Raw genomic sequence first — 24118 nt, forward strand, 5'->3', positions numbered from 1 at the left:
ACATTGGATGTACACATTATGGAAAAGACTCAAATTTAATACAAGGACATTTCCTGACCTCTGTACAATATAGAGAAAAAGCAAACTACAGGGTTTTGGTTTTTTACTTTTGCACATCCTTTAATATTATGCTGTAGTTTTGGCTTGCTAAAATGCAGGAGCATATCTAAACAAGTTTTATTTTTCATCCTTGCTACTTTCTTCAGATCATAGTGGAAGAGCTGAAGAAAACGTACTTTTCCTAGCAAGATGTTGATATTTATTTACTAAACACATGCAGCATTTGACATGATTAACAGATGGACAGGAATTGTATGGCCCTTTCTTAGGCTGAAAAGTTAATATGGCACAAGATTCATAAATAATTAGTAAGTTAATAATTTCCAAGGATCTTTTTCGTGCTCTGACATGCTAAAAATAACCACTGTTACATGAACTAACAATGGAATTTCCTTCAAGTAATACCTTATGGCTCCAACAAAATATGCAAATGCCATGGTGAAATAGCTATTCTTTGTACAATTGTTTCCCAGTTCCACAGGCTACATTATTTATAACAATTTAACAAAGTCATAACTGTGAAATACAGTAACAGAAATCAACTACAAGAAACACAAAATATTTCTAAAAGGTAAACTGCTCTAGTAGTAGTAGATGCCTATTGTCTTGTCTTCTCTTAAAAGTGAACAGCCCAGTCATATTGTGAGCCAGCCTACACAACATAAAATTTATTGTAACCTTAAGATACAATAAATATTGAAACTCTTTTTACCCCAACGGCACATCTGATAAAACAATTTCTGTTTATAGGCCATCTCTAAACTACTAGAATGTGACTTGAAATACCTGTAATAGCTTCAAATTTTATTTTACAAGGCAGAGTACAACAACCTCTTCTCCTCAACAGTTTAAAATATATACATTTTTCTCCTTACCAGGAGAAAAATACACATGGAATGGTAAGTTAAATTTTCCTTAAATGATAATCATTCAGCTTAAAGTGATCACCTCAAAGATGTTTCAAAGTATTACATATTTAAGCAACTGCTGAAAATAAACTTGACTAACAGTACTGTTCTTGTGAAGTGTTTTTTTTTTTTTTTTTTTTTTTTTTTTTTTTTTTTTTTTTTTTTATGAGATACATGGGTTTATCTAAAAACAAAAAGCTGTTTAGGTCAAAAGTGAGAGTGTGCCATGTCAAAAAAAAATAAAGAAAAAGGCTTATAAACATTACAGAATTAAAAATACAGGACATTAAGGTATTTAGTTGATTATGTATGACTGCAGATAAATAGTCAGGGTGAAATAGTGTGATCCTTGTTGTTAAGTCCATAGAAAGAAAAAATAAGAACATGAAAATAAAGGGGAATTTTTAGTATAGGACTTGGTAGTTTGTTACGTACCTCTGGCATGGAACTCACTTCATGTACTTGTCCAATGAGTTTACAGTAGGACTGAAAAAGCAACAGCAGCTGGAAGTGCAGTTTATATAATCTCTGACAGAGTTCCAATTGCTAAGGAAAGATTTGTAAGAGAAGAAATAATTAATAAGTATTAGTGAGTTTAGATAATTTTGGTAACTAACAAAACACATTGAGATAGTTTGTTCTCAAAAACATTATTTTACTGAAGTATGATCATATACTATTTCAGAAAATAAGTAATGATTTTTCCTCTGTAGCTAAGTCATATATGACATTGAAAATAAAATTATGACAGCTAGCTCTCACACAGCACATGTCAACATCAGTCTCAAAACATTCTGTTTTGGTTAGCTTCACTGTCTCCAGTTTGCAGCTGGAAACTGAGGCAGAATATGGGGAAAGTGACTTTCCTGCGCAGAACGTGAAACTCCCGAATTTCAGATATGGTCGAAGACCTCTTCTAAGGGATGGAAATCTGAGAGACTAACTGTGAAATACTTGTTCAAGATGGTCAAAGCTCCTGCCTGCTCCTCTGAGGAGAGAGAAACAGAGGTGATAAATATGTCTAGGAGTGAGAAGGAAGAAATGCCATCCCTGGAACTTAAAACACTGCCCATGGTTTTTCCACCATCTTAAAGAAACTACAACAGATGGATGGAGTTTAATCTGTAAGAGGGTATTTGGCTTCTATAAAGTATTCTCCCAGATTAAGTAGATACTGCTCTATGAATATTCACAGGTTTCTTCCAGTGTGAAGTGCAGCATGACATAGAAGATGTCAGACACATTGAAATAATGGGTGATGGGCATGGCTGCCAGAGAGCTTAGGTTAATACACTTATGTTTCTTGGTATTCTTGTGTCTAACAGGAGGGAAATCTCGTAGTTCCACAGCTGGAGGAACATTTAATCTTTGGCTAATTATATAAAAAGTGAAAATCCTGCAAGTCCAAGTCCTGACCTTGTACTGACTCTTTGGCAAGAAAGCCTTACAGACTTCCAACTGTATTTGATTTCCGCACTGTGACAGACACTGTGACCAAGGGTGGGTTCAGTGGTATTTCCATCTGTTTGGAGGAACTAAAGCAGAGTTTCATGCCAAAATTGGCAGAAAAGAAGAAGCTATTCATGTTTGCTTCTTTAAAGCACTTCATACATACTTAGTTACCAGCATGCACTCAAATTCAGCTCTGCTGAATTTGGCACTGTGCGCAAATGTCAGCACAAACACTAATAGAAAATACATTATAAATGTTAATTTGACTGAAGAGTTTTATTTACATGGAGTTCAACATTTAAGTGCCACATTTTTTATTAACAAGCCAAAATTAGAACCACAGTTTAGTGTTCCATTTCCCTAGATTTCTGTACCAGCCTCACAAGGCTGAGGAGCTAAGGTCAAAAGCGAGTTTCATCTTTGTTCATCAGAGTGAGGTGGACACCAACTACCCATCTGTGAACAGACTGCCAAGGGTACTGCCAAAATGAGGCAGAGCTAGTCTTCTAAAGTGGGTTTATGGAGGAAAGTGGGAGCAGGAGGATAGTGCCAAGCCAGCAGGTGTCAGCCTAGCAGGGTTTGGTCCTGCTGAAGGCCAGGCAGATGGGGCTGCTCACACCTCAGCACCACTACAGCAGCAGAGCTCAGCACTGTAAATTTGCCCAGTCTGAGCTCTGTGCCATTCTGGATCTGGTATCTACATTGTTTTTGTTTAATGTCTGTTACTGGTGGGCAGCACTGGAGTGCTTCTGTCCCAAATGGAAAGGAGGGATTTCAGCAAGGAGGAGTGCTTCAGCAAGTTTGCAGATGACACAGAAGGATGGGATGCCATCCAGAAGGACATGGATGAACTTGAGAAGTGGGCCCTTTGAGAACCTAATGAAGTTCAACAAGCCCAAGTGCAAGGGGCGGCACCTGTGCTGGGGCAATCCCAGACATGAGCACAGACTGGGAAAGGAACTTATTGAGAGCAACCCTGTGGAGTTCTCATGGATGAAGAGCTGAACATGAGCCAGTAGTGTGTGCTCACAGCCCAGAAGACAAACCACATCCTGGGCAGCATCAGGAGCACCTCTCCTGTGAACACAGGCTGAGAGGATTTAGCCTGGAGAAGAGAAGGCTCCAGGATGATCTTATAATAACATTCCAGTACTTAAAGGGGCATATTAAAAACACGGAGAGCAACTTTTTGCAAAGGCAGATTGTGGTAGGACAAGGGGCAATAGCTTTAAACCAAAAGAGAAGAGATTTAAGTTAGATGTTAGGAAGAATTTCTTTATGTGGAGGGCAGTAAGGCACTGGAACAGGCTGTCTAGAGAAGTTGTGGATGCCCTACCCCTGTAAGTGTTCAAGACCAGGCTGGATGAGATTTTCAGCAACCTGGTGTAGTGAAGGTGTCCCTGCCTATGGCAAGAGGATTGGAACTATATCATCTTTAAGGTGCCTTCCAACTCAAACTATTCTATGATCCCATCAGCCTGGATATGACAGCAAAGACCCACAAAAACAGAAAGGCCCAGCAGATCCGTGGTGGAGAGCAGATGTGCTAGGGCAGAACTGACTTGTGGACAGGGACAAAGCCTATCAGAACAAAGAGACAGGGCATGAGGAACACTGCCAGTGAAATAAACCTGCCCAGGTGCCGTTCTCTGTAACCAAGGGCATAGATTTGCGAATGCAAGGCTAAGCATTCTCTTCCCAAAATAAAGTCTGACTGTTTAGATAGAGCCTCCTGGAGATGTCTCTGGCTTCCGTCTTCTCTCAAACCATGCTCAGGGATATCAGGGGCTGGCTGGTGGCCCAGCCAGGGAAGGTGCTGACTGCTCACCCGAGTGAGTGCCAGCCCAGGGACATTTGCTTCCTCCCTGCTGTTCAGCTTGCGAGCAGGGACACAGCCTGAGGTTCCCCAGCAGGGATCAACTTCAGTCTATTCAAATTTAGGAGACCTGGCAACACTACATTGCAGTTACATACACATATAATTGGAGCTGTCAGGGAGTTAATAATTAATTGAAAACAAGCATAACATCATTTTTAAAAAATCTCATGATAGCTTGGCATGTAACACAGGGTTTTCTTTAGTCCTTGGAGAACAATAATTCAGTTTCACCCTTCTGGCTGCTAACCTGAATGAAAACAAAGTAAGGTCAAACTAATGATTCTAGTTTGACTCAGTATTTACTTACTGTATTAAGCAACTCAATTTTTTTTCTTTCTGAGTAAGTATTAGAAACCAATAGTGGTGAAACTGTTCATCAATATATACACAAAACCCATTTGAAACGTAACTGCTGACTATTAATTGTACTTTTTCACTAGGATAAATGGAAAGCTATTAATTTTAAAATAACAAGAAATGTTTCTTGCCCCAGCATATTACATCCATTCAAAAGCTTGATTTGTAAAAATGTATGTAAATGACCATTTGAAACAGCATATGAGTGTCAAAATATTGGCACAGTATTTTTTGATTTCACAAAACACACATTAGTAAATTATTTTAGTCACTGCATTTAGAACCATGTATTGTATAGGGAAATTATAATAAAAAAAGAAAACATGCTCAGAAGTAAAACAGTAGAATTGGGGTGTATTAGCCCATCCACAGATGGACAAAAAATATGAAAGAACTTCAACTTACTGCAAGAGATTCCATTTGCTACACAGCAAGCATGGCACAGGAGAAAAGGAAAGGAAAGAAAGTATAGTGTCAGTGTAATGCATGCAATAGGAAGCACAGCCCATCTGTAATAGCATAACTTGTCAGCAGTATTAGCAATGCTTGCCTCAACCTGATAATTGGTTGGAATATCACATTCAACATGCACAGCATTCTTAATAAAATCAAGCTTTTATTCTAATGGTAAATTCCAGTCTAAATATCCTGTTAGATCTTCAGATTTATTAGTTTAGATTTATCCCACCCAGTAGCTCAAGAACTTACAGTGAAACAGAGTTAGAAAACTCTTGAAATAATACTTTTATTTAAATTTGGTTTCTTTCTTATTAAAAAGAGCTCATATTGAAAAGTACTAAAAAAATTAGGAAGTATTTTCAAGTGATGAACAAAACCAAACTTCACTATTTCTAAATATTTTCTTGTTTAAAAATACTTCTATTTTTTTGACTAACAGATCTAATGAAATTGGCAGGATAAGTTTTATGGCTGCTGGGCTTATTACTTGGCACATTAAAATGGAAACATTTTGCATATAACTTTCAAGTTATGACTATCATAAAGAAAAAAAAATGCATGGAAAATGCCAGTTTTGTTTAACTACATGGCAATACCACATGTTGAGACAGCCTTGTATCCCTTCCTCTCACCAGTAATGATTCACTGGTTTATAATTCTGAAGCTATTAAAATGTCAGTGTAAGTCCTTTTGCAAAAATAATAAAAATTCTAATTGACTTACATTAGCATTTCAAAGATTAGGGGACTAAGTGCTCTCTTCAAAACGTAAGTGTTCCTCTTTTTGTTGCCAAGAGCTAACATTTGCACTCTGTGTTCACTTAATGCAGCTTTTCTTATTTTATAAATATTACAATCTCATTATATTTTACATGAAGAGTCATCATGTAAATGCTGTAAGTAACAAACACAACATCTGCCCAGTTATAGCCTGATGTCAGTGCATATGCACACGGTGTTAATAAGCATATGGAATTCTTATTAAAATTATTTACCTTACCATGAATACAAAGGCAGAAAATACAGAAATGTGAAATAATATTAACTTTGATGAGCCTAACAGAGTATTTCAGTCTGTTTTCTTTACATTGGCCTTACTATTAAAATATATATATGAAAAGTGTTGCCCCAAACCCTGCACTACTTTTCTATAAAACCATGACAAACTAAGCTTTACACTCTCGTGGTGCTTAATTTTTTTTCCTTTAACATTGCTTGAGAAGTTTCTTCTTCTATTTAGTACTCTTCAAAAAAACCCTTTATATCTTGGCTTCCATGCAGTTCACATAAATGAAGCTTTATAAAGCTAAATTCAAGCTTAGAGGAAGACAAGAGCAGACAGATCACTGTGCTCCAATAAACTCACAGGTGTGCTGGCTTGTGTGTTTCAAATCTTGTTGTCTCTCTTAAGCTACTCTGAAGTTTATCATGCCACCAAGTTTCACTTCGACTTTCAGAAATACTGGAATCCATATATAATTTCTAATTTGCCATGGAATTTACTTTAAAGAAGAGGGAAGAGGGAGGCGGAAGCAGCAAATAAGTGAATTCCATGGTCTTTTCTGCCAGAAAACACTGTCTCCTCTGTACTGCTTCCAAAACAAGGCAAACAAGGGCAAGCAAAAAAAAAAAGGGGTGAGGAAGGGATTTCACATTACATGAAAAACCCTTCTTCACTGGAAGAGAATATACTGGATACAAAATTTCCCATAGCTACTGATGCTCAGCTCCATATTGCTCTCCAATATCATCATTGTAACTTCCTCTCTCTTTCAGCATAAAATGAAAGATTCCTTGGAAGTTGAAAAGAGCTTAATTACTGGCTTCAGTCGATATTTCTTTTATTCCGCAGCAGCAAGGGCTCAGGTGGAAAGATCATAGCCTTCACACTTTCCAATTTCTGGTTTAATTCTTAGAGTAAAGTAAGTGTTTTAGATTAGTTGATAGACACTAAGCAATCAGTGGTTTTGACAGCTGACACTACCAAATGTTTAGAGTACTTGGATCATTTGCACAATTCTTTAAGCAGCCAGAAAATGCAGCATCTAAGAAGGACACACTCCCTAGCAGCAACACTTTGATTTAGTTTTTTATTCCTAGAATTACTGTTTTGTACTATTAGCAGACCAGGAAGACAGCAAGACACTAATTTTCAGATCTCAGATTTTCTTGCTTTTTTAAGGAATCATTTTTACATGATTTACTGAAAAGAGTTGACAGTTACATAATTACTTCAGTCTTCAGCACAAGAGAGTCCCAGCATAACAAAATAACCACTGCATGCAAGGGTTTATTAAATGCAAGTGCATTTTATTAAGGTATTCTATTTGCCTTAACACGTAAGCAGGCAGAACCGTTTCCCATGATCTAGGAAGCTGAGTATATATACAAACTTGTATATACAGCAGAGGTAGAGAGAACAGCACATGCTGTGCATTCTTGAATATCCACTGGACTTGAAGCACAGTAGAAACTATTCTGTGCGGGGAAATCTACGCACAGCTGTGTTCCTCCTTTAGAAAAGCTGCCTACCTGGGCCAATTTTACCTCATTGTCGAGCCATAGATCTGTCAAACAACAGTCAGATAATTGACTATTAAGAATTTCTAGCTTAACAGTGGTCTGACTGTGCCTTGAGCTTTACTGTGTCTCAACTCAGCTCCAGATGACTGTGGTCACAATGGACTGTGGTCACCCCTCCAGCCTTATTGGTGGCCTAGAGTGATTGTACCTTTAGCCACAGGGAAACTCACAGCAGCAGGTATATTCTGATTTCTGGGGGAAAATTTTTATGGGGTGCAGCATGTTTTAAACATCCATTTACAGTTCGAGTTTGCAAAGTCCACATCCATTAGCTTGTGGTGAGAAGGTTTGAGAAAGGTGTATACTGACTTTATAGAGTAAACTAAATGTCTCACTGGGAAATTAATACTTATTTGAATTAGCAGCATTAATTGACAAGAAAAAAAGAATCCTCCAAATACATTATTTCCAGAAGACCAAACAAAGAAACAAACCAACCTAGTCTTTGACTGGATTTAAAAAACTTCCTTTCTTAATAAGGCTGAAGAATGTACTGATAGCTGTACTCATCCAAGAATAACACCTGGACAGACAGCACAATGGCATGTGCAGTTATCTTTTGTCTATAAATTGACTCCTATGTCATTGAGACTCCTTTGCTCAAAGTAGCATCAAAGCTTACAAATCACACACATCCAAATCATGTAATTTGTTGCAATAATAAGGCAGGGGAAAGACATTCTGGGACATGAAACTTTTACCCAATTTCAGAAAAGTTGCTAGCTCAAGCAGCTGACCTAAACAACTTCTATTTCAAGCTTCTTTAATGTCAAAATAAGCAATTTTTGCCTTTGCCCATTTTCAGTAACAGTAACAATAGTCAATAAATCATGTGCAATTATTTTGAAATAAGATCTGATTAGAGAAATTGTCCCAAATTAGTTACCAGCATCAGGAGGCATTTGTGATGCAACCACTCATGACAATGCTGAATTTGTCTCACATCTGTCTCATCTGTAAAGGGGTCTGTTTTCCCCTCAAGCTTTTTACCAGGTGGGGAGTTCTAAGAATCTAACATTTCTGCCTTCTGTAGAGCAAGCTGCTGCTTTTTCTTCCTTACAGTTAATTCTGAACCTTTTCTAGGAGTAGCCTGGTTTTGTGCTTGTCTGAACAATTTTGTTTAGGACAGAAGTTTTCAGCAGGATTTCAGGCCCTAGACTAAATCTCAATGAGTTTTAGAGTTTGGGCAGGTTCCCTTGTGGCTATCACTGTAAGACAGTTTTTTTCCCCCCTACAATTATTAGATTCTTTAGCCTTTCATGTTGAGGGAGAAGTGGAGAGGAAAGATAAGAAAACAAAACTTGCCAGTCTTGGAGTAATTCTTACTTGACCCTTCCTAATTGCATTTCCTCAGTTTCCCTGGCTTCTTCCTCCCATTACACTTTCATTGAATAAACAGTTTGTTCCTTTGGGAAAAGCTGCTTCAATTGAGATGAATGAGTAGGGGAAGAAAAGAAATATGCCTGCTCATCCTGTCAACTTCCAAGGAATTTTGGCCTGAATGAATAATACTGGGGAGAAACCAGGGACTCCTGAAGGAATGAGAAACCCTTCTTTTCAGTCTGATAAGGAATATAAATACCAGCCCTGGCTTCACAAAACACATATTTAATTCCAAAACAGAGAACACCTAGTGATAAAAACCCACACAGTTGGAACATGACATTTACTGACTTTTAGATGTGTTTAGGCCAGCTATATGAGCTCAGTTCACAGGTTATTCCTTCTCCTTAGAGTTATTTTTTTACTTTTTCAAAAAAGAAACAATGCAGTTAATCAGCAAGATGTGTCATTCTCCATCCCATTCTATGCATTTCCAAAAGTGAGATGAAGAGGATAAATTAAGTTGTCTTTCAGTCTTCAGACTGTATGTACCACTACAGTCTGAAGTCACTGTTCAGAGTGTTTGTACATCAGAGGGAATGGAATGCCCATGCACATCCCAGCAGTGCCATATACTCCACCTCCCTCCCACAGAAGAGGCAGTGATATGTATTCCAGGTCTCTTTTTTTAGACTTGAGAATAGCTCATTTGTAACTTCCTTGCACACCATCACAATTACAGAAGAGACAGTATTTTATTTAAATGCCCTGCAAAGTGCCTAACTTTTGCTGGTACCAGTGTTAGGTGGGGGAAGATTGAGCAATTTTCCCACTGCCTGTGATTGCAGCCAGAGGATTTATTAGAAAATCAGATTTGCTAATACGGTCAAGGAAGCCAAAATGCAGGGGTGGCAAGGATTTGAGATTCTTGGAAAATGGAATAAAGAAACAAAAATCAAGGGAGTTCAAAGACAAGAAGACAAATACATAGAAATGGGAAACAGAGGTTAAGATAAAGACAGAAGAAAATAAAGTGACTTGGAGGAGAAGACAGACAAACTGAAACCAACATAAGAATAAAAAAAGATACTTGAAAAAAATGGTTACAACAGGCAAATCTGTGTTCTGAATATGTCACAATTATCTTTTGTAAATTAAAATACATGGGAAGAGGAAATGTCACTTCTTTCTACATGCTGTTTGCTTGCTTCCCAATTTTGGCTAATTCTGTCCAGTCCTCTCTTTTCCCCATCCCTCCACTGTCTGTCTTCTAAAAGGTAAAAGCCCAACAAAATGACATTCCTTAACTCATTACACATCACCAAGATATCATCTGTTTCCTACACTTAGTATATCAAATAACAGCATTAACTGCTGATGGTACTGATATCTGAAAATACGATTCCTTAACTGGAATCAAGAAATGTAAACAAACAAATAAATATACATGTATGCACAAACTTTTTGTTAAAAATTGATAAGAGGATATTTTGCCTTAGCTCAAAATACTTAGCTACAGCATAAATAGTTTTGCTGGCCATTTTACAGTCACTGTTTTGTAACTGCTGATCTAAGTGTATTTCAACCAGGCAATTTTGCTGTTGGGCAGAAGGAGACTGTAACAGCTGAAGATAAAATGGGAGTAACATGGAAGGAGAGTACAGCAGGAATGATTTTCAGAGACACTGTGGAAAACTGCTGCTAAAACGTCTTTCTGAAAGGGAGAGCACAGAGTTAGGGTCAGCTCTGTTTCTTTTCCATAGCAGGACAGCAGAAGTACCTCCTGTGAATACTTCCCATTTCCTGTGGCCAGGACTGAGGCAACAATAGCTCCAGGCCTGAAGTGTGAAAACTGGATTATGCCCAAGGCCAGCAGAGAATGAAGGAGGAGGTAGAGCAGGCTCTTGTGAGTTCAAGAACAAGATATATCACACATATGTCACTTCATGGGAGAGAAATAATACTGGCCATTCATTACCTTCTCTTCAGAGTCCCCTGGCTGGCAGGTAATAACTCCATCTCGTGAGCCCCCAGCAAACGTTGCTTTGCAGTTTGCAAGCCACTGTTTTCAGAAAGAAATTAAAGAAAATAAGACTAAGATCTATGGTCTGATTCAAAGAAAGATAAGCAGTATTTTAGTTTCAGAGCACATAATGTAAATAAAAATTTGGAATTGCATTTTTTGTTACCAGAGACTATGACAATTTCCTTTGACTGTAATTTAAAAAGTGTAGTCCTGGTTTCTATTAGTATTTCAATTGCATGAATTAAGAAAATCAATTAATGAATAAATAGGAGAGAGACCAGGGATATTAAAGTATCATTGTTTCTAATATTAAGGGATACAATAGCTACTTTTTAGTTCTGGTTCATATGTGCAAGAAGAAACATTCAATGAATCCAGTATCTGAAACATGTTTTTCTACTGAATGTTAAGTTTAAACAGATCTGAGTGGATATGCAGTTTCCTGACACAGCCTAAGTATACAGACAAGACCAAGAGCGTAGTTCAGCATACCGAGAGTGTTGCCTCTTTCCTGTTGTTGTACGTGTCCAGGTACTCCTGCAGCTCTAGAACACTGAACTTCAGCTTTTCAAGAAGGCCACAAGAGAGCAGCTGGAGAAATGAAATCAAAGGGTCTGTAAATGTCACTATAGAAGAATGCAAATATTGGTACACAGTATAGGAAAGGGCATCCTGTTCCAATACTTAACACTCTTTCAGTGAATAAACTTTTCTTGATATCTAACCTGAATCTCCTCTGGCACAACGTGATACCACTCCCTCTTGTCCTGTTCCTGATTGCCAGGGAGAAAAGGCCACCTGCCACCCTGGCTACACCCTCCTTTCAGGCAGTTGTAGGAGCAGTAAGGTCTGAGCCCCTTTTCTCCAGCCTAAACACCCCCAGCTCCCTCAGCTGCTCCTCACAGGACTTGTGTTCTGGACTTTTCCCCAGCTCTTTGCTCTTCTCTGGACACGCTCCAGCCCCTCAATGTCCTCCTGTAGTGAGGGGCCCAGAACTGACCACAGGATTGGAGGTGTGGCCTCACCAGTGCCCAGTACAGGGTTACAATCCCTGCCCTGCTCCTGCTGGCCACACTATTGGTCATCCAGGCCAGGATGCCACTGACCACCTTGGCCACCTGGGCAGACGCTGCCTCATCTTCAGTCAGCATCATCCAGCTCACATCACAGTTGACTCAAATGAAACCACTATTACCATCTTTCATGCTGAACTACATAAAAAATAGCTGCTTCTTTTTCATTTGTAGAGCCAACTGGGTCCAGTAGGCACCTGTTTCATATTGAGGTTTGGCACACAGGCTCAACACATCATAACTATTCTGTGAGTCTTTGATTTTATACTGCCCATCTGTCACTACTGACATAACAAAATAATACAGAAAATGAATGGAAATATGCTTCTGAATAGGAGATAAAAAATATAAGATAGGAGAAGAATTCTTTTTTTACATATCTGTTCAGGAGTTGCTCAAAAGTGAAACAGCCAGTAAAAGAACATGCTGCAATGAAGTACATGCCTTTTGAAAGGAATATACTCACTGTTTCTGCATCTACAAAGAGGGTGGGACATTCTGAACATGATGTTAACATCTGAGAAGACCTCACGAACTTGGAGCCTATTCCTCTCAAGTTGTCTCCCAAGTAACTAGCTGCATCACAGGTTAGGAAGCAGAATCTTTTCTGAATATTCTGAAATAGCAAAATACAGTTTATTACATTATTTACTCAAGTATGGGCTTCTTTCCTTTGTAAACAAATGACATGGTTGTTTTTCTTTGCATAATCAAGTGCCAAAGAGACCATTTCCCTGTGGAGAACTGAATGTCTGCTCTAGGATACTGAATAAGGGTCATTATTCTGGAGACAGTGTACAGCTGGGCAGCTGTGAAACTAATTACAGAGTTCATCATAATCTACTGCTGAAATACATTCTTTCCTGTAAAGACCAATCAATCTTTATAAGCCTTTTAGCCACAAGCCTTTTTTCTTGTCTCTACAGGGTTAACAGAGCTGATCAGCACATTACTTTTTCTTCCCATTCCGGGCATTGTTTTGTTAATATTCCTGTCAACTGGCTAATCACATAATATAATGGACACACTTATGCCAAACAGCAGCACAGAAAAATCAGAAAAAACCTTTTGTTTTCCCCTGTGGGAAGAACCCTCTTACTAAAACTTTACTGCTGCTTGGGAAGATTCCAGAAACACTGCACTGCATCCAGGAATTATTCTTCTCAGCAGATTTTTTTAATGTTTTGAGTCCTAAACCAGTCTAGTCTTCCAGAAACATTCTAGCGCTTTTCAGTGACTAATATATAAGTGAAAAATGAATAAAAATAATTAATTAAACTTGCATTAGCTGAAACAATGATCTTCATAAATACCATCAGTTTTAATTGCCCAAGTATATCTAAGGCCTAGTGCTCAGCAGTTGAGAGCAACATGAGAGTATTTTTAAAAATAAATGTATGCAACATTTTTGTATTATTCATTCCAAGTTACCAAAGGTATTTTCTCTGAGGAATGTAGGTTAGGACCTGTACCACAAGTATGCCTCATTGGAGAGAAGCATTTCCCAAATGCCAGTCTTGATGATAGACACAGAAGTAGCCTGTTACTGTTCCTGCACTGGTGCAGGGAAGTTAAGTACCTAAAATTAGGTGAACCGAATTCAGACTTTTAGTGATAATGCAAGCTGTTGGATTGAATGATTTTCTTTAAATGCTAAATAGGCCCTCAAGCTGTATATAGGCTATACACTATCAATGATTTATAAAATGGTCGGAGTTCCTGTACCAGTCCATTTCATAACTACTTATTTGTGAATATCTCTCGGAAGTATCTGACCTGTCCATCTGAGCACAGTTAGGACCAGGCACACTGATACTGGCCTTACTGTTTCCACCATCTATCTTCAACACAAAAACAAAGTGCTACACACTTCACTCAGCACATGGTTCAGATTCTCTGCTGCACTGTCTGTTAGAGGCAAGGGGTTATCACTCATTAGCACCAAACTAGGTAAGCAATCAGTTTTATAAGCAACTAGCAGAATCATCTGAATCATAGGGCTTGGTGACAACTGGAGATTTACTACTGTGATGCCTTCTGAAAAGAAAGATTCAGCCAAGTCTTTGTGAAACTGTGGCTGATAACTCTCCTGGCAAAGCAGAGAGATCTAGATTTGAGCTTAACCAACATAAAAGACCTGGCTGAGAACAAAGAAGTGGAAGGAAATTTAAAATTACAGATTATGAAAGAGAATCCAAGAGACTGCTTGAAAAGGACCTCTGGAGAACATCTGATGCAATCTTCAAGTGGGACTATTGCTAACCCCAGATTGTGTCAGATGTGTTTTTAACTGGCTGAGTCTTAAAATCTCCAAGGTCAGAGCTTCCTCAAGGCTTTGGGTAACCTGTTTAGCTGCTGCAATTCCCTCCTGGGGAACAACAATTGAGTTTGTAGATCTGAAGCACCGAAGGAGACAGATTACAGAAAAAGTTACAGACATTTCTCCTCTAATCCTTTCTTTTTCAGATATTCATAAAAGTAACAATCTACAGCTAAGATGATAATGGTCTTGAAGAGTGTTTTAAATTATTAAGCGTGAAACAGTGAGAGACTGTACTTTGCTATCTGTGTATAATAATTCACTAAATATATTTATTTTGCGATTACATGGACTAACAGTTCTATAATAAATTATCATCTCAGCTATGTCCTTCTGGGTGCAGACTGCAGGGGCTGAAATCTATCAAGCAAGGCCTGAATGCAGTATATATTTTATGAAATGGGATTACTGTGAATAATAATGCCAGCTGTCAGCATATTATGAATAAATATATACCTGCATATAGTTCCTGTGCTATGTGTCCATGTAAATAATTAAAAAATATTCTCAGAAAGTTTTCTTCTTAACTTCTGGTTTCCTCTCCTGGGAAGAGGAGTTTACATTACAAAAGGGCTTGATTGTGGAAGGTACTTGCTAGATCTGAAATCTACTTGTCTTGCAGCTGTCTGGTTTGCTGAAAGACATTTAATTTGAGGGAATACAAGGAGGCAGAAGTAAAAATAATCCAGAGATCTCTGACCTCTGACTCGTTTACAGGAAAAGTACTTAAATAATTTCAGGAATTTTAAACAAGTTTAGTATGTTGTGGGCAAACATCCAAGATGCCATTAACTTGATACAGGACTGAAATGTAGGTGCCCTGGAAAATGCACTTCTTTCACTTCACCAAGTATTTAGTTGACAAGCTACTCCAAACAAGGATTTTGTTTCACAGTCAAGTATTTTGGCAGTAGTTTGCATTGCAAGCTTAGCACATACAGGACTTGTTTCTGAAATTTCCTGTTAATGAGGGTCAAAAGTCAAAGCTGGCAGAAGAGTAGTAAAGTTTAATAGTGCAAACAAAATACAATTCCAGACAAGCTGGGATCTTAGAAAAAAAAAAAAAAAAAAAAAAAAAAAAAAAAAAAAAAAAAAAAAAAAAAGGAAAATAATACTCTTATGTTTTAAGACTGAAAAGAAGAACAAAGTTATTTTTATAAACTAAAAATATGGCAGTGACTCCAGCTGAAAATTGTACTTGATATTATTAATGCCTTTTTCTCTCTCCTCCAATATCAACTGAAGAAAATGAGTAGGGTATCCTCTGAATATAGGGCACGCACAACAGCAAATGAAGTGTGTGCATACTAGGATTTGGAGTTAAACAGGTAATTTACAAGTAATGTCTTTCATGACATAGTATTATTTATTTAGTCTTCAGAAGTGTGGCACTGGTTCCTTTTCACCTCTCCAAAGAGGAGAATCAAGGACAAATAAGTCTTTAAACACTCAGACAGGGCTATTAACCTCTAGGACTGAGGTTAAGACAAAAAAGGTGACATCATGAATAAACACTCAAGTCTGCACTGGGTTTATTTCTTCCAAATGGCTATTTATCAGTGTTTACAAGAATGCCTATAAGACACCCATATTTACAGCGGCATAATGTTTAAAGGAGGAGAACTCTGCAGGTAGATAAGACATTCAACTCCAGTGGAGCACAGAGGAAACATCATGAAGAAGAGATTCTTACTATAGGATGCATCTTTCATTTCAGGTTAGTCTTAGATGTATGAAAAGCTCTTGGAACTGTGTATTTATTAGCAGGGTACCCCTTGTTAATAAAACGTTGTGTACTCTGAGATCACAAGTACTTAAACTCTGCAGAAAGGTACCTGGCTACTGCATTCACTGCTGGAGCATGCTAAACATCCTGCAGCTGCAGGAAAAACAATTTAAAAAGGCTTTCAAAGTAATTACAGGTAAACACAGAGAATTATTCCTTAGAACAACTCATACATTTGATTTTTCCTTTTCTTATCTGTTTGCAAGATTCATATCTTTGCAAGCATACAGTTTTAGAAAGGAGAAATGTATTGCTAGTCTTCAGATTCATCTCTGGAATTTATGTTAAATGATGGCAGCTGGGTTTTTCTATTCAGATGAGTAGGTACAAACCATTTAATTATGCTAACATTTACATGGACATGCTCAGATTTCAAGAGTTTGCAACAAAAGATTAACAATAGTTCGAGACTAAAAGGGTTATTTCCTTGTCTCTTGCAGTTACTGTTCCTGCAGTCTGTTTGTAAAGTATTGAAGAAAACACTCTTTAAATGAATCCCTATTTTGCAACATGACTTCCAAACCTGCAAGTATGATACATACTATTTTCATTACAAAACTGGTCACAGAAGACAGTGCTGCATAAAAATGTAGTACAGCAATTCTGCAGTATGCAAAATTACAAGGGTTATATACATGTATCTACTAGTTAGTTCATTACTGGGGCTGCTATCAAGAAATACTAATTGCCACACACAGAAATTAGGATTTTGCATCTCAAGCTTATTTTCTCACCTTAAACAGGGAAGAGAACACATGAAATGTATAGACTGCACAGGAACCATCGGAGTCGCCCATGAGCTGGTTGATGTGACTGCGCCAGGCTTCCTCTGCATCGTCACATGCTGCTGGCTGAAACGCAGCAAGGATGGCGGAAAAAAATGGTGAGGGAGGAGGGGAGGCAGTTCGATCAACATCTCCAAAACTGAAGGAGAAAACAGAAAAAGGTGATGAAAGGAGAATAACAAGAAGGTGGCAGATAAAATATACTTTAACAGAGAGATAAAATCACAGGACCAATTACAGCACCTTCCTAAAAAAATGAATGAATCTTCAAATTACTTTTGAAAGTAAAAAGATGTTGGCTACAATGAGAAACACCTCCGAATCAGAATCCCTATCTTCAGGCCATTATCATCTATCTTTCTCCATCCTAAAACACTTGAATTGTTTTCTTGTACCATCATCTTGCAGAAGAAGGCTGAAACTTCACAGGAGAGTAAAGCTTTTTCTCTCTCCCCCTCCCTAGCCTAACTGCAGTCTAACTCAACATCCAAAATCTGAAAGAGCTCCAGATGGCATGCTAAAAAATCTTAAAGCCTTTTTATAACATATACTGGTGTCTAGACACATTCACAAGCAGCCCTAAGAGCATATAGCTGGGATTTTTAATGATACTGAGACTTTCTTTCATAAGAAATCAGAAGGATGAATACACATCTGATCTGTTGAACATGTACCCAAGTAATAGCTCCATTACTGCAAATCTTTAAAAATCCTTCTTTTTAATTAAGCATATTATATATATAATGCCTAGCTGCATAGATGTATGTAAATATTGTATCTTATTTTTCCTAGAATGAAAATCTTGGGTTTGTTTTGCCTTTTTTTTCAGTTGTGTGATAATTATGGAGGCAATTAGGGCATTGTCTTCTCATTGCTCCAAACTCATGAGAATTTTATAACTCCTGTGGCTAAAACATCCATTCCATTAACTACCATCTTGTTATCATTTTGTTGTACATTGTAAAAGAACTAGTGTGAATAACAGTGCATCAAAGTACCTAGCAAGAGCAAATTGTTCCAGCCTGTCAGCTTTCTCTTCAGTTTCTGTCATATCCAGACTAAGGCTATCACTGCATTCAAATGCTCCAGGGAGTTCATTTGTAGACCCTGAAAGGTCATCCTCATGGACTGCTATATCTTGTTCTTCAGGTACAGCTTCAGCCTAGGGGAGTGAATGATGATGTCTTAGAAAACAGCAAATTAGTAAGTTAATTCCTCTAATAAATAGAAAGCATTTAATGAAAAAAAACCCACTTGACAACATGTTAAACTGCACAGATATAAAGCCACAGGTTATAAATGACATGGATCAACTTACGCTTCTTAAAAAATACTGTATTTGCTCAACTTTCTGTCTTGGATAAATATTATTCTTAAGGCATTTTTTGAACTTGTCTAGCAAAGAATTTCAGATTCCAATGCATGTGGCAACATAGCAAGGAAGTAATTTTTCAGGAAAAACAATAGGGTTCTTGTTACTGTCTGTCCTTGTCACTTAACACTTTATAGTGTCCAAGACTGTACTAATGCCTTTCAGAATATATTGAAAACAATCACTGTCTGGAAGACTGTGTGCAAGTTTACAACTGGGAATTAATTTTAGCATGTAATTTACATTCAAAAGGAATCCAAACATTCTAACAGGCCATTAAAAGGATTATGCTTAATTTCCTTCCTTTTTCATCTATCAGCACCTAAAGCTTATGATTTCTTTTTGAAACATTCCAATTTCTCTCACATTTTTAGTCTGAACAAGTTTTGTTTCAGCTTTAATCTTTTGGCTCTTTTCTGCATCATACATACCATCCAAAGCAGTTCCTGTAGGGATGACTGCAGTGGGTTGCTCAAACCTTTGTGCACATATGCCCATGTGCATGTACGTACATGTGCTGGGAATTAATAGGGAGGGAAATCTGTGGCAAGTGGAATTAAATGAGAAAAGTGGCCCTCCACAGTACATCAAATCTGCTTGGACCCTACAGATTAATAATGGGGATTTGTGCTTGTAAAAACTAAACAAGACTTGGAACAGAGGGGACAGGATCAGAAATTAAGTAGAATAATCTTTTGGTTTGCTTTGTTTTCTATGCAAAAGAGATAGGAATATTCCTGAGTTCAGGGTGAATGAAATGAATCAGAGCCCAAACCATCTTGAAAAGGGAAATGGAAGCTATATGGCAGAATTATCAGAATAGGAACCAAAGCACCTGGTAAAAAGTGTAAATATTTCATGCTTATTCCAGAAGTATTAGTAGCAACCACTTTCAAATATTAAATATTAGCTTGAATGGTCCACTGCAGTTTCTTCACTGCAATGACAATTTGTAGGAGGAAAACACATTTTGACGGGATAGAGCAAGGGAGGAAGAGGAAGCAAACACCTCCCACCCACTGGAGTCTAATATGATGCCCCAAAAGCAAAATAGAAAAGTGAACTTTGAATATTCATGGAGGATTGTAGTACACTTCCAGAAATATGTGAGTTTAGGTAACTTGAAAAATGCATAATGTAGCATCATCTGACTTTTTGTAACCCTCATAGTGTAACCCTCATGTAACCCTCATAACTCTCCCGCTATCTTTAATAGAAAATAAGTTTAGCTAATTTAGTGTTGTTAACAATAATATCTGGATTATGGCATTGAAGCATCTAGGAAGAGGCTACATAATCAGTCTGTTTCTCTCAACTGCTGTATCTATTTAAAGGTTGAGATATTTTGGTTTTGCTTATCATGCAACAACTAAACATTCTGTAAATCACTAAAGAAGCAAAAAAAATTTCTTTGCATTGATGACACCTCATCAGCTCTCTGAAAAGACGAATTCAGAGAAAAAGAAAAACAGTAAAGAGCTCATATTTTGTGTTATAAAATTAAGTGAAAACTAATTAGGTGTAAATTTCAAGTTTTCTGACTAAAAACTGGATAACTTCTTTACATGGACTCCAAGTTATTTTGAGTAAGAATACAGAAGTATGCACACTAGAAGAAAAAACCTTTGAGGCAAAAAAACCCATTCGGTGCTTACCAATTCAAACATCTTTGTAACAGTTGTAACCTGGGCTGTATTTTAAACCAATATCAAACCTGTACCAGGACTAGCTGAATCTGCCTGTCAATTCCGCAAGAAACTGCTTGGATTTTACATTCTTCACTTACTTACTTATTCCAAAGCTTTTTGGTTTTGATGAATATAGGCACATGGGGCATTAAAGAGATTTTGACAATAAAGATTCCAAACCCCCAGACATACACTGAGCTGCTAAGCTGTGATTTTCAGTTCCTAATGTACACACCAACAGCTACTGCAGCTGGATGCATGAGATCAGCTGCAGTTACCACCTGCAAATGTGTCTGTTCTGACTGCTGCTTCCTGAACTGAAATTCTGCCAACTTCTGCTGTTTATGGTTGTTACGTGGTTACTTGTCTACCAACAGTTGTTTTGACAAATGATAATGAGTTTACCTTCTCCACAGACACTGTTTGGAGAGGTTCCCCTCCTTTCCTATCCTTACATGCACTTCCCTCCTCCCGTCCTTTCTTCCTACTGCAGTGGTTTCTGACACAAACAATTTATTCAATATTCAGCACAATTCCAACCTCCTTTTCTATGACCTCTTCAATAGAAGTTTCCATTACTTCTGAAATATGCAGTGCTAGCAGTATCAATTTTTTGTGTGGCTGCATTTGGAGGGCGCAAGGGCAAAAAGGAAAGCCAACGATTAGAGAAGATACATTCTTCCTCTGCCCCAGTCTCATACACTGCTCTTTCTGCAGAAGTCACATAATTTAGACATGACAGAGAAGCTTCACTGACAGAAGCCAACAGTATCATCAAGCCACTAATTCACACAAACCCTCCAAAACCAGATTGTATTTCTGGAGAGACACTGAAAGGAGTAGGTTCACCTCATCCCTCATGAGCAAGTACTGTCGAACAGAAAATTAAAGAAACCATCCCCACATTGATAATGATTTACCAACCTTGCTTTGTCTTCATCTTCTGATACAGTTCTCTGAAATACACTGTGCTGAACATGGTTGTTGTATCCTTGCAAATCCTGCCTCCCCACCCCCAGGATGGTTTAATATTGTGGTCATGAATTTAAAATTTCTGTATGTCTGCCAAAAGGCAAGTACTGAATCCAGGGCACACAACTGTACAAAAGGTCCCCACATACAAAAATATTTCAGAGAATACACGCATACACCCACCACATGAGCTGGCATATCGCTCTTTAATTCAGCATGAAGAACAGAAGAATATTGCCTTGGAGTTTTAACTTGTAGCCAGTTCATAAACATGTCTTTTGACAAGCTTGTAGTATTTTGGTGCATAAGCAGTGCAACATATTTAAGAAACAATAAATAAAATCTCTTCATGAAGAAAGTATAAGTAGAAAGGCAATGGTGTGAAAGTGCAGTAGTGTATGAATTTATTATGCTATGCCATTAGACAGAGGAAGCCAGAATATACTTGATTTCACAGATCAAACCCTTTATGAAAGCATAAGCAAAAAAAAAATTGTAACAGTGTCACATAAAATACAGTCCAGTTGGAAAAGAAAGAAAAAAAATGTATTCACCTTGGGTCCTTCAGACACCTGGAGATTATTCATATCAGGCAAAGACACATCAAAGCTGGATGTTCCCATGTTAAAATGATGAGGGTCTGCCGAGGTTGTGTCACATGATGTAGAAAGTGAGTCAATATGATTTGCATCCTCAGATGGGGAAAGATTTATAATCTGTTTAAAAGACAACAAAAGCACAAAAGAACTAAGTATACAGCTACCCTACCACATGCTGCTTTTATGAACATGCAAAGCAGACAGTGTCTTAAAGTGCAATGACAATGGCTCTCTTAGTTTGTATATAGACACAACCCTTTCAATATTTTTGTCATAAAATTTTTTTTAAAATCATCCCAGAAGGGAACAATGAAAATCTGACACCTTTACCAACCTGGAGGCCTGTTCTACTTCTTTAAGCATTAAAGACATCAGAAAGATTTACCACCGGCCAATTGTCAAAAATTGCCCCATAGTAAAAAAAGGCAAATAATAAGATCTGATGATTCCCGTGTTTCAAACTTTTGCATTAAAATTCCTGTTTACCTTTGCAAATAAGGGAAAATACACCTACCAATTTCAGCTCATTAGATTGCACCTGGGCAGTGGAAACTAAAAGCCCAGCTTATTTAAACCCACCACCCTATCTTTTCTTAAATTTCAACTTTGCAACTTACTAGGTCTGAGTTCTCCAAGATTTGGCTGGTGGTCAGGTCCTCCTCCTCTGATGACTCATCTGAGTCCTCGTGGTTCATTTTGTTCAGGCTGGGTGTGCTCCCTGAGAGCTGGTTCTCCTCCATCAGCTGCATGTCACATTTGTCCAGGCTGTCCAGGGACCGTCTGCGCACTCCCCAGTTGAAGTTGTCCATACTCTCACCCTGAAATCAGACAGAGGGTCAGCTTGCTTGATATAAAACTATTCATATGCTAACACCCAATCAAAGCTAGCTCCAGAAATATTTTGATGTAAAAATATAGTAAAAAACTTGAAATAAGCATTATCTTGCTTGTTCACCTGGAGATAAGAGCAGAAGCATGGAAATGGCAGTTAAATGAACACTCAGTCTTTTCAGTATTAGATATTTTTCATGCTTTTGCTAATTTAAGGATTTGTTTTTCTAAGTCCACATGTACACACTCCTCAATACCAGTAGAGCAGTGACACGCAAAGGAAAAGCTTGAAAGCGATTTTAAAGATTTTTTCATGATATTTAAAAGTATTAGAAGCACAGTTAATACCAATGGCTCAACTGCAAAACCTATGTTAAAGATTTTAGATTCTTTGCTTTATATACATAACCATAATGGTGAGTAGATTTGAACAAACCCTTGCTTTACACAAAAAAATATAACACCTTAAGCAGCATACATTTTAAACTTTTATTCTAAGCCCATATTGCTAATTTTTCAATCTAATTGAATTATTTGAAAATATATTTTGGGAATAGCCTGATGAGCATTGCCTGTGATCTCACATTTTAAAAAGGACACAACCAAATGGACTAAACATTTTACATTTATCAGACTTTCAGTTCTGATCCCACATACAGTCACACAAAGCTGAGATCATTAGGCAAATCGTGTAACCATTTGTTAGGCTGGAGAACTGATAAAAAGATCACTTGATTTCTTTAATGTATCAATTAGTTTTCCACTCTTTTTCCATTTATTTACTTTATATATTTTCCAGTGGACTGTATGCCTTTTCCCTGATTGCAATAACCTCTCACTCCCTAAGTCTAGCCAGGTTCCTCTCTGGCAAATGAAGGACCACAACTGCTCCTGCCATGGACCTCCAGAGGCAAAAGGGGCCTTACACAGCAAGAAAGGTCTCCCCAGAAATATTCAGATGCAGTTTTGAGTACTTTACCTAGGTGAAAGCCCTCAATCCTGCATCAACATGGGAAGGAAATTTATAGAGAAAAATGTTTCCTTTAAAGGTTCAGAGCTGCCTGTTTTAAACAAGACTGTGTAAGTTGCAACGCTCTTAAACAAGCAAGTCAATCAATGAAAATTCAAGCTGACAGTGATATTTTAAATATTAATTTGTAAAAAAATACAGTTCTGCCTAAAAAATAGTATTATTATCAAATAACTGATTATGGTTATTTCCTGGGTTTATGCAGATCAAAATTATGTGCAGTCATTGAGAAAGAGGCCTCAGTTCAGTAAGGTCCCTTAAACAGAGCTCTGATTTTAAACACTTGAGCAATGCCCTTCTGGGACTACTCAGACATTTACTAAATAGGGACCAAACTGCATAAAGGGCAATGAATTAAATTGCCATCTTACCTCCTTAACAATCAACAAACTTGCACAAATTTATCTTATTTTGCATCATCACCATTTAATGCAATGGGCTGTGGAATTTGAATAGGAGGGAAAGTTCAGTTTCATGACATAAAGCTCACCATTTCATGAACAAAGATGATGAAAATAGAAAAAAAAAAATTAAGGAAAAAGACAACCCTTGCAATTCACAAGAACATTCAAAAGGAATGCACTATAATGAAGAGAAAATGAAGATGAAATTGTTA

General features: G+C 37.6%; 1 protein-coding gene across 6 annotated transcripts in view; it reads right to left on the reverse strand.

Annotated features, from left to right (window-relative positions):
* FRY (FRY microtubule binding protein) overlaps positions 1-24118 on the reverse strand; it is a 182291-nt gene that overhangs the window by 2770 nt on the left and 155403 nt on the right. For 4 of the 6 annotated variants that reach the window (XM_083854733.1, XM_083854731.1, XM_083854734.1 and 1 more), the window contains 9 exons: positions 22259-22459; positions 21597-21758; positions 18009-18172; positions 16960-17149; positions 12586-12735; positions 11539-11637; positions 10999-11082; positions 5062-5079; positions 1404-1514 (listed from right to left, as the gene is read on the reverse strand). In XM_083854733.1, the coding sequence (XP_083710859.1) occupies positions 1404-1514; positions 5062-5079; positions 10999-11082; positions 11539-11637; positions 12586-12735; positions 16960-17149; positions 18009-18172; positions 21597-21758; positions 22259-22459 (1179 nt within the window). The remainder of the gene's footprint in view (positions 1-1403; positions 1515-5061; positions 5080-10998; positions 11083-11538; positions 11638-12585; positions 12736-16959; positions 17150-18008; positions 18173-21596; positions 21759-22258; positions 22460-24118) is intronic. The other 2 variants (XM_083854732.1, XM_083854735.1) reach the window with 1 other exon arrangement.

The sequence above is a fragment of the Zosterops lateralis genome (genome assembly GCF_965231275.1).
Source record: "Zosterops lateralis genome assembly, chromosome: 2".
Taxonomy (NCBI): domain Eukaryota; kingdom Metazoa; phylum Chordata; class Aves; order Passeriformes; family Zosteropidae; genus Zosterops; species Zosterops lateralis.